This window comes from Patiria miniata, unplaced genomic scaffold, assembly GCF_015706575.1.
Source record: "Patiria miniata isolate m_02_andy unplaced genomic scaffold, ASM1570657v1 HiC_scaffold_7, whole genome shotgun sequence".
Lineage (NCBI taxonomy): Eukaryota > Metazoa > Echinodermata > Asteroidea > Valvatida > Asterinidae > Patiria > Patiria miniata.
This window is the reverse complement of record NW_024037074.1, coordinates 10,178,397-10,189,827: the sequence shown is the minus strand read 5'-3', so window position 1 is coordinate 10,189,827 and position 11,431 is coordinate 10,178,397. Positions and strand designations below refer to the sequence as shown.

Below are 11,431 nucleotides of genomic sequence, written 5' to 3'. Positions count from 1 at the left end.
ACATTATTACGTCAAAACAACACATCAGCAGCCTCAAACCTTTATTTTCTGCAACGTTAGTGAACTGAACACCCATTAATTTCTGTCGAAAAAGTCAAATGTTGTGCATTTTAAACGACCTTTAATGACCCCTAGATGACCTTTGACCTCCAGTTTCTGAAGACTTGTCATGAACCCTCACCAAAGGATCACTCCATCCAAGTTACATTAAAATTTAACAAATTATGTAGACAAAGAAACATTTAAAGCATTTTTGAACAATGACCTCTAATGACCCCTACATGACCTTTGATCTCAGTAATCCAGAATCGTATCTTCCCAACCAAGGGTCACTGCATCCAAGTTTCATAAAAATCCTTGGAAGCGTGTAGACGTTATACATTTTCCACAAAAACTTAAACTTTAACATACATTCGGGGACATGTTCATACGGTCATACGGGGATACGGTCAAACATAATTTAGGACTGGTAAGAGTTACCCAAAACGTCGTTCTGCATGGCGACACAAAAACGTAGCATCATCATTGCACTGATCGTCAGGTTTGTTTGACAAGTACGAAGCATAAGGCCGAGTAACCATTACAGTTTTGCCGGTTTTGAACATAGTATGAGTACAGCTTGACATCAAAGCTCACTCACGAGAAAGTGAATGAGCTCAGTTTTGCACGTCGAACTTAGAACGGATCCAGTCTGGGTTTCCCTTTGACCTTTTTCTGAGAGGTGAAGACACTATTTCCAAATCTTTGCTCGTTGATGATTGCATCATTCGATGACGCCATGTACAGGACGTTGTCCACGAACCCCCTGTCATCTTTGCTGTGGTCGTCATTGCCCCGAGGAGTCACAGAGGAGCTTGATGAGGTGGTTTGTCCAATCTCGGCGTAAGCAACAGCCATCTCCGTGTCTTCAGAATCTTGAGGCGCTGTAGTTGTGTGAAGGAAAAGATCACATATTTAACCCCAAATAAAAGTCATCATCGAAATCATCTTTTAATTAAACATCTGACTGCAACTTCAGATGTTTGTGCTAAAAACGCCTAAAGAAAAAAAAAGTCATCTTGCAAAGCTAGCTGGCTATAGCTAGGGTCAGCTGGGTTCATTTTTTTTTTTAGAGTCAACTAAAACTAGAGTGCTTCCAAAGTGTAGGTATAACTCTTTTCCAAGTAAACTGGGTGAGCAACAGTGCTGCAACGCCAAATTCATAATGTTATTATTACCCTTGCACATCTTGGCCTATAAATCATTACCCTGATAGTAAACGGCTCAGTGCTGCCATATTAAACCTCGCAATCTTCTCTGCCTTGACTTTAACCCATTTTACCCCAGAGTCGAGGTAAGCATTGAGTAAAAAAGTGGTGCCTTAGGTGAAAACTAAAGCACAGCAACCACGTGGGTTGGACTTGAACCCCGCAATTTGCAGATTCATCCACAAATCTCGAGTGCATACCCTCCGTACGATAGAGCACTGGCCATTTAGTAGAGGACACTGAGACCTTATGTAATTTTTGACCGAGATTTGAAATCAAACACTTAAACATGTCCAATTGTTCATAAGGGCCGGCTTGTGTTTGTTTTTCATATCCGTTTGCTTGACCTACGAGAGTTTGCTTAAAAACAGTTTGCTCACCGTCGTGTCCAAAGTTTGCCGCATCATCCGATGCTGCAACTTCCTTCAAGCCTCGTCTCCTCCTCTTCTCCTCAACAACACACTCGTACGTGTCGTCATCGCTAGCTACCTCCTCTGATGACATGTCTGGATCTAGCACAGCATACTCCGGCGGTGGTTGCTGCAGTAAGCCCGGCACAGGAACCACAGCGTACGCGGCCACCAGCTGCACGGGACTAGTTGGTCTGTTTTCCCCCATGTCATAGCTGTTGCTGCCTGCTCTTTGACTGCTTCGCTGGTCATCGTATCGATGGCCGTATACAGTTCCCAGCCTACCAGTCTCTGCTGTCCCCGATATTGTGGCCATGGACATGCTTACGTTTATAGCATCTCGCTTGTTAGTTTTCCTCCTTGAGACTAGGCAAGCTACGATGACGAGCAGGAATATGATGACGCCACCGGATGCAGCCGATAGTGCGATGAAGAAAGTACTGCCAAGTAAGGGGGCGGGGTCTGTCGGCATTATGGAAGGCGATATTTCATCAAATGGGCTCAAGCTGATTGTAGTCCGGTGTCTGGTGGACGTCTCGGTTGGACTTTTATGCCAAGTTGTGTATGTGAAGGTGGATTGAGCAACTTCTGTCGAAGGAGAAGGCGTGGTTAGCCCTGCAGGAGAAAGGCTGTCGGTTCTGGCGGAGGACAGTTCTGTATCTTGAGTGGGTTCGGATGTTTGTGTTTCGCCTTGCTGTGAGATGCGTCTAGAAGTCTGAGATGCCCTAGTGTCCACAACTGTTGGATTGGATGGGGCAGCAAATGTGTCCATTTCCCTTGTAGTGCTTATCGAAGCTTCGGTGGATTCCGTATCCCCGGTCCATGAAATGGATGGAACGGTAATGGGTCCGATGGAGCAATTTCCTTTGAAGACGGGACTGGCCTCCGTTGTCAAATAGCAAGTGAATATATTATTGTCGTACGGAATCTTGAGGGTGTCGAGATGGAGATAGAAAATGTTGTTTACTTGACTCCCAGTGATGACCGTGTCGTTTAACAGTGATATCCTTGATGAATTGACCGAGGTTGTCCACTCCAGAGAAACCAATGGTTGAGTTATCTCAGATGAGCAAGTCAGCACAGAGGGACTTGACACAAAGCACACTGGATTCATTTCATCTTGAGGGTAATTCACACTCACAGATATGATTGCTGTTGCTGTTTGAGCTAAACTTCCGTCTCCTCTCTTAGTGAAGAATCCACAAGTGAACTGTTTATTGTCTCCTAAAGTACTGTTATCGATTTCTAGTGTCAGCGTTGACATGTTCCTGCTTTTTTCGTATCGGATTTTTCCACGATTGTCAGCTGTGTATGCTCCACAAATTTGCGCACAACTTGTTGAAACATCGAGTTTACCGTACCTTATTAGATCTCCCTGCCTGTACCAATTAACCGCTGCGATGTTTGTAGCATCTTCATACCAGACATCACACGATATATGTAACTGTTCACCTCTATTGACGCTCACCTCACTTGCCGAAGCTGTTACAGACGTTACCATGGTTGCCATCCTGGTAATCAGGCAGAAGACAAATACTGCTTTGGCTGCCATGATGTTTTTTTATACTACCAGATAATGACTATAACAGACACTGACTTCTTGTTATCTCCGGAGTAATGTTCGTATTCATCAAAGGCAGCGCGTAAAATGAGCAGTGAATTGTATTCATGTGATACACATTCACACATGGAAACTTCCGTGTGCACTTCTCATCACAGGAACAATGTGAAACGAAACTATAGTTCTTGTTGATACGCTTTCGCAATACCGTCGAAGATCACTTACTTTCAAAACAGGATAACCAATACAATAACTACAATAAATCTTCCTATAAACACATGCTGTGATCGTGTGAAAACATCCCAGCAGTTTAAACCACTTCCTTGTTATGTATCCAAACCAGTTTTGTTTTCTGTAGGGAAAGCGACATATTCGTTTCGCTTATTTTTAAGAAATGAAAAAAAAATCTTCGAATATTTTCAAGTAAATATCTACCTAGAACCCAATACAATTTGGGGTGGCAACTAAGGAGGGGCACACAATTCACATGGTTCATTCTGCTTGGTTGGTGGCGCTGTGCAATATTTTACCTACTTTTCTAGGCGGTCCTTTATCAACAGGACAAACGAACTCTTTTAGGAGTTGGCGCGAGGGCGAGCTCCTACCCAACAATTTTCCATGAAAACCCCTCACCGTGCTTCTTTTCCTTTAGTATTTGTTTTTCACAATTAATGTCTGTTTTATACCTTTTGGTTTGTATACAGTTTGGTCACGTTCTTTTTGTTCTGATACACAAGTTGTTTTCTTTAAATCAGATATCGAGGAAGGTTCATTATATACTTACTTATTCTGCAGTGACCGTCCACGTCACCAATGGTCTTATTATATTCCAAAACGGAAGCAACTTACTCAGTGCCCCCTCCAGAAAATGAGTCCCCACCCCTCAAGTAAATTTCTCACCTACACATTAACCCTAAAGGGGCCGGGTTATTTTGACCATCTCTCAGCCGGGGGGGGGGGCGGATTCCGCCCCCCCCCCTAAGATCTCAGCCATCGAGTGACGAAAAATTTTGAAACTCGGCACATGCATAGAGCAACTCTTCCTAAACATACCCAAGAAATTTCATGACTATAGGTCAAAGGGTTTTGGAATTATGGCTAATTAATTATTCATATGTACGAATGGCAATTTTGCTCTGTGTACACGATGTATATGCGAAAATTCAGTTTTCACGGCGCGTAGCGCCGGAAAATTTTTCGCTACGCGGCAACCCGTGGTCCGATTTTTATGTTTTTGGTATCAAAAGATGCGCAAAGCTCGAGGCTAAAAAGTCAAAACAGCTTGGGTCGCGAAAAATTTTTTTTAGAGGCTATCACGGAAAATGTTGAGGGGGGGGGGGGGCGGATTCCGCCCCCCGGCCCCTTTAGGGTTAATCCTCCCCTGATGCTCAATGCACTGCGAATGGCCCAAAATTGTTGACAAGACACTAAACGGGCAGAAGACACACTAAATTTAATAGTCATTATTGCCAACAATTGCCGCACAATGCAAATGCAAGTTATAGGATGGAATTTGCATCGAGAATATGTGAATTAAATTACCATGATCCAGGCTTTAGAAACCTCAAACTATATACCTGGAACGATATTAGTTTTAACGTAGAGTGAGAGTGCAATATTTTTTTTGTTTGTTTGAGAAAGTACAGTGTTGCACTTTCACTCCTGACAAAGCACCGCAGCTGACAGGTATTGTTTACCTTCAAAGAACATCATCACAACTAAACCTTCCGGAAGGTATGTGAACAGCGAGTTGATCGTGGGAAAGTTTAAACGCGCAAAAGCCACATCCTGATAAAAACAGGTGTGGGCGCTCGTTTAACGCTAGAGGGCGCTCGTGTTTCTTATCACTTTATTCTCATTTCATAAAACCGGTTAAGGGAAGTCAAAAAGTGGTCATTTATTTCCTCTTCGTTTTAATAACTTAACAAAATTGTACCTTAAAAGACACTTCCTTGGCAAGCGGCATATTTCGGGGTTTTTTTTGGGGGGGGGGGGGGGGGCTCGGGGGGCACCTCGGGGGCACTGAAAATTTGTGGGGGGCCGTGCCCCCAGCTCCCCCCCCCTCCCCCGGACTACGCCAATGATGTTAATGATGGCACATCCGCGCCGCGTGGGCAGATGACCTCACTTTGAACGTGTGGCGGCAGTCATCAATGGAGTGACTCGGAGAAAGCCATTTTCCTTGCAACCCACGTGAAGGGCGCAGCACAACAGGCAGTATGTGATCTGAAGCCCGAGGCCCGCTAGCAATTTCCTGTTATATACTCGAACACCTTAAAAGTGCGCTTTGGAGTCACTTCTCGGATTCCCCTGTATAGACCTGTATCATGCTGCCACCATTTCAGTCATGTTCCCTGTATCCAATTACAGCACTGAATGATAATGTTTTTTGTGTAAAAAGGAACCAGACTATTTTTCCTTTCAGCCTCGCTTTGGTTACGTTGATTTGATTGGGATAAATCAAAATGGCCGCAGCATGATAATGGTATAGGGCACAATTACCTAAGCTGACGAGGGGTATAGACAATAATCGTTAAACGATATGCGGTAGTCCATCACACGCCTTATCTCCAAAGTATCTCAATTTCATGGTTCTGCTTACCATAAGCAAAGAAATCTTGTAAAGTTTATAATAAAAAATTCCCCGCTTACGAAAATTGTATTTCACCGGTAGTAAGGACTTTCACGTCTGCACATGCGTACTAATGAGGCAACTAATGACGCCGTGCTCACGAAGTAACCGTAGTATGTGCACTTATTAAGTCCGTACAGAATGGCGATCACATAATTATGAGTGACAAAATCGTTGATCAAGTTTTAAAATTGAGTCTTAAACGCACTGGCTGCGGACAAACTTGTTTGTTGGAATTTGAATCCACTTTTGTCCATCGCATAAAAGACCATTTTCGCAAATGTGCAGCTCGACATTGTATTAGTGTATATAGCGCCCTCATGTTGATGCCTGAGATGATCTATGACCTTATTATACTTGAACTCTCCATGTAAGGCAAGCAAACTTATACTCCTCATATTTCCGTTATTCGTTTCCTGATTTGTCACTGATGTAATAATATTGTAATGTATTACGCAGGCATTGATATTTGATCTCTTCAGTTGGGGCTTTGTTAGTTTATTCCTAAGATGGAATTTGCGTCGGGGTGATAAATACATAAATACGTTGGTGAAGGGCAAAACCCATTATTGAACTTTGTTAGTTTGTAAATACATGTAATATCTTTGACTAGCCGATTGCATGATTGGAATTATAAGCATTTATTTTCCTCTTTAGTGATCCCAATAAGCTTAATACATTGTATGGCACAAATTACAAGCAGAAATAACTGCACACACTTGCTTAAATAGTGCAAAGACACAATTCCGGCTATTTCAGCCTGTATATGGAACTAAAAATGTACAACCAATGGGAGGAAAAACAACTATTCTTAACTTTTTTCTGAGCGTAGGAAACGCGAATCAATAAAAATGGCCTCCCCTCTTTCTTTTCATCTTGTTTCTTCCCCCACCCAAAGGAAGGGGTGTTGAAACTCCGACACAGCTACGTTATTAATTTTGGCCTAAGACTGCATTGTATTCCCCTTTTACAGCCTGTCCGTGACCAGTGAGGTCTCTATCAACAAAAAGAATCAACTTCAAGTCTTGGTAATATTGGCAGCGCTACCCGGGAAATTCCGAGCATATCTCACGCGCGCTGTATTCAAGCTGATGCACGCGCGTGAGGTATGCTCAGAATTTCCTGGGTAGCGCTGCCACTATTGCTTAGACTGGATTTGATTCATCTTGTTAGAGACCCCGCTGCCGCGGCAACTTTACCGCATTCGTCACGGGACCGGCTGCAAAATAGGAGAATACAAATTCAAATCCAGTCTTGGACTGAGACTACTAGGTCAATGGATACTCTTGATATACAAATCCACAATTTATTATTGAACCTTGTTTAAATACAAACATGTAAAATCTTATTTCAAAACTGCTGTTTCTTAACCGTTTTGACGAAGTGACACATCCGTCCAAAACCGAGATTTTCTGAAATCTAAGATTTTTGAATATTCTAAGATTTTATGATGTCCTCTACATGATTACCAAATTTCGAGACACAACATTCCATCGTTCGTTAATTACGCTAATTACACTAATTACACAAAGTGTTAAAAGTGCTACACACTAAGTTTTTCGTTTTGACGAAGTGACGGATCTCTATATGTCACTTAGTCTCATTGATTGTACACGTGTTCTATATTTAGAAATATGAAGCCTCCACGATTTGCGTTTTGACGAAGTGACGCATCTGCGTTCTAAAATGTATCAATTTTATATATGCGCACGCGCTGTGTACAAACACATGAATCATTTTTGTGCAGAAGTAGATTTTCCGTTTTGACGAAGTGACGGATATCTTTAGTAATTAATATCTTCTAATTAAAAACGATTTTATGAACAGAGAGAATTGTTTTGGCTTTAAATGCCGGGCTATTGTCTCAGTTATATATTTTTTTAATTCTGGGCGAGAAATGTACACAAAAATGCAAATTGAAAAATCCACCAACTTCGAACGCAATTTTCTCCAAACTCGGTTTTGCATCTGTGTGCACAGATGTGTCACTTCGTCAAAACGGTTACGCTTTTACCAATAACGCTTTGTACAAAATAACAGCGCCACCAACGGATCCGCTTAACACTCGCTGTATATGGTTTGCAGTAATATCGTGATTACACATAAGACGATAGTTTCTTGAGTACAAGTGCTTTGAAATGTTTTACTAACTTCATCTTGAAAAAAATAGCATCGCCTTAACAGTTATTGTCAGCTTGATATTATGGTTTAAAATGCGCGAAATGACCGAGTTACCCATTCAGTATTTTGTTTTTACAATTTTATACACGGTAGGCCTATGAGTATAGTTTGACATCAAATCTCATTCGCGAATAAGTGAACAAGTGCAGTTTTTTTTCACGTCTGTCTTAGACCGGATCCAGTCTGGGTTTCCCTTCTACCTTTTTCTGAGGGATGATGTCATTACCACATTTTTGCTCGTTGATGATGGCATCATTCAAAGTCGTCATGTACAGGATGTTGTCCACCAACCTCCTGTCCAGTGTTGGAGGTCTCGAGACCGGTCTCAGTCTCGTAACCGGTCTCGAGACGTCTTCTTCTCGGTGAATGTGGGTCTCGGTCTCGACCACTAAAGCCTTAATCTTGTCTCGGTGTCGGGCTTTTTGGTCGTGTGGTAAAGGCGTGGCGTGTACGGTTCACGAAATAATTTGTGTGTGTACTTTGGCAAAGAGTGTGATTGATCATGTACTACTCGTTTGTAAATAAAATCGCAAAAAGCGCGTTGGTGCTGTTTGCGAGTTAGCCACGTCCCTTAGCCAACCCTATGGAACTTTTGTACGTTGAGTTTTGTTTGTCTCAGATTTTGCGCGTTCCGCGTCCATTTGAATATCATGTAATTGGACAATATTTCACAAGCTGCTTTGACGCGATTCGACAGCGATCGGTCAATTGCATTAAGAGTGTTGAGTAGAGATGAGATTATTATGCGGCCACAACGCGCACGCTTATCTGCACAAACGCTGTCTGTGCTGATCTTTCCAAAATACAATAATCATCTCCTTTGTAACTGAGCTCCTCACAAACGTACTTCAATATACAGTTTACCAACAAAGCCATGTCTGAATTCAGTCTACTCTTAAACAAAACAACTTAGTCAAAATATTGACTGTTTTTTTTTTAGTTATTGAACATTGACTTGGAATTTATTTAAACATGCACATTTCATACTATGACTAGAAAAAAATAGTTGGATTTGACTCACATTTTAGTAATTTGTATAACTATTTTCAACAATACTGAATCTAATCAGATTGACTGATTTCAGTTGCACTCAGCTGACCCTGAATAGCTAGTCAAATTTAACTGGTTTCTAGTCAAATCTGACTGATTTTCCTTTTTTTTTTTTTTTTTTTTTTTTAGAGTGTAGGGACATCTCTGCGATTGATCACACCTTAGCCTAATCACCTGACAACAAGCAGGCGTCTAATTTTTATTCAGAGTGTGTTTCTTACAAGGTATGCTTTGTCAGCCTACCTATTATTTCTTGAGAGCTAATCAGAAACTAGTTGTGGAATAAACTGTTTCTGATGATTATAAGTTGACACATTGGGTGCCAGGCTTATACTTCATTAATTGGCATATCGGTCTTGTACGTCTTAGTCTTAGTCTTGGTCTTGTCTCGGAACCTCAGTTGTCGGTCTCGTCTTCGGTCTCGGTCTCGGTCTCGGAATCGGTTTCGGACCAAGAGTTCCCGATCTTGGTTTTGGTTTTGGTCTCGGACACCGTGGTCTCGACTCCATCACTGCCTTCCTGTTATCGTCGCTGTCGCCTGCATTGCGACGGGGTGACACAGAGGAGCTTGCTGCGGTGGATGGTCCAATCTCTGCGTAGACATGGGCCGTCTCCTGGTGAGGCTCTGGAGCTGTGTGAAGAAAAAGATCATCATCGAAATCATTATCTAATTAAACAGCTGACTCTAAGTTCTGACGTTTGTGCTCTTTACACTGTAAAAACAGATAGTTAGGTTTGACTATAGATCATGTTGCGGCCATCTTGATTATTTCCCATCTAAATCAACGTTACCAAAGCGAGGCTGGAAGGAAAAATAGTCTGGTTCAGTACTGTTATAAGCTACAGGGAACATAACTGAAATAGTGGCAGCATGAAAAAGGTCTATAAAAAAGTCCAACTGGAACCCAGCTGACTACAGCTAGGGTCAGGTGGGTGCATGCTTGACTGTTGCCAGTGTCACCGCGCCCAATTCATTAAACCATTATTACCCCTGCTCAACTGGCTTATAAATCATAACCCTGATAATAAACAGTGCTTCCAAATTAAGCATCGCAACTGTATCCGCCTCTCGTTTTTCATAATCCGTTTGCTTAACCCACGATAGTTTGCTGTAAAAAGGTTTGCTCACCGTCGTGTCCAAAGTTTGCTCCATCCAATGCGGCATCTTCATTCAAGCATCGTCCTCTCACCTTCTGCCCGATAGCACACGCGAACGTGTCGTCATCACCAGATATCTCCTCCGATGAGATGTCTGGATCTAGCACATCATACTCCGGCGGTGGTTGCTGCTGTAAGCCCAGCACAGGAACCACAGCGTACGCGGCCACTAGCTGCACGGGACTTGTCGGTCTATTATCCCCCACGTGTACATCGCTGTAACTGCTTGCTATTTGACTGCTTCGTTGGTCATCAAATCGATGGCCGTATACAATTCCCAGCCTACCAGTCTCCGCTGTTCCAGATTGTGTGGCCATGGGCATGCTCACGTTTCTAGTGTCTCGCTTGTTTGCTTTCCTCCTTGAGACTAGGCAAACTACGATGACCAGTAGGAAGATAATGGCACCACCGGATGCACCGGAAACTACGATGAGCAAAGTACTGCCAGATAAAAAGTAGGGGTCTGTCAATATTGTAGAAGGCGTTGTTTCATCGGATGAGCTCAAGTTGATTGTGGTCGGGTGTCTGGTGGAAGTCTCGGTTGGACTGTTATGCCCAGTTGCGTTTGCGAAGGTGGATTGAACATATTCTGTCGATGGAGAAGGTGTGGTTAGCCCTGCAGGAGAAAGGCTGTCGGTTCTGTATCTGGTGAAGGACAGTTCTGTATCTTGAGTTGGTTCAGATGCTATTCTGCCTGGAGTACTGTCCGTTGTGGTGAAGGACAGTTTTGAATCTTCAGTGGGTTCGGATGCTGTTATACCTGGAGTACTAGGCCTACTCTGTGTTTCGAATTGCTGTGGGGTGCTTCTAGTCTGAGAAGTCTGAGAAGCCCAAGTAGTGTCCACAGTTGTTAGATAAGATTGGGCAGTACCCTCAGTTTCCCTTGTTGTGGTTATCGAAGCTTCGGTGGGTTCCGTATCCCCTGTCGTTAAAGTGGATGAAACGGTGATGGGTCCGATGGAGCAATTCCCTTTGAAGACGGGACTGGCCTCGGTCGTCAAATAGCAAGTGAATATCGTACTGTCATAAGGAATCTCGAGGGTGTCAAGATGGAGAATGTTCTTAACTTGATTCCCGACGACGATTGTATCCTTGGAGAGTGATATCTCAGATGAATTGACCGACGTTGTCCACTCCAGAGAAACCTTTGGTTGGGTTATCTCAGATGAGCAAGTCAGCTCAGTGGGACTTG

The 11,431-nt window shown here is 42.9% G+C and overlaps 1 protein-coding gene across 1 annotated transcript; it reads right to left on the bottom strand.

Moving 5' to 3' along the window:
• Positions 1 to 253: 253 nt before the first annotated feature.
• Positions 254 to 3,209, bottom strand: LOC119744949. The gene is made up of 2 exons (XM_038221172.1): positions 1,628 to 3,209; positions 254 to 923 (listed from the first exon to the last, which is right to left on the bottom strand). The coding sequence occupies exons 1-2, from the start codon at positions 3,207 to 3,209 to the stop codon at positions 676 to 678; spliced, it is 1,830 nt and encodes a 609-aa protein (XP_038077100.1). The 3' UTR covers positions 254 to 675.
• Between the last annotated feature and the right edge of the window lie 8,222 nt (positions 3,210 to 11,431).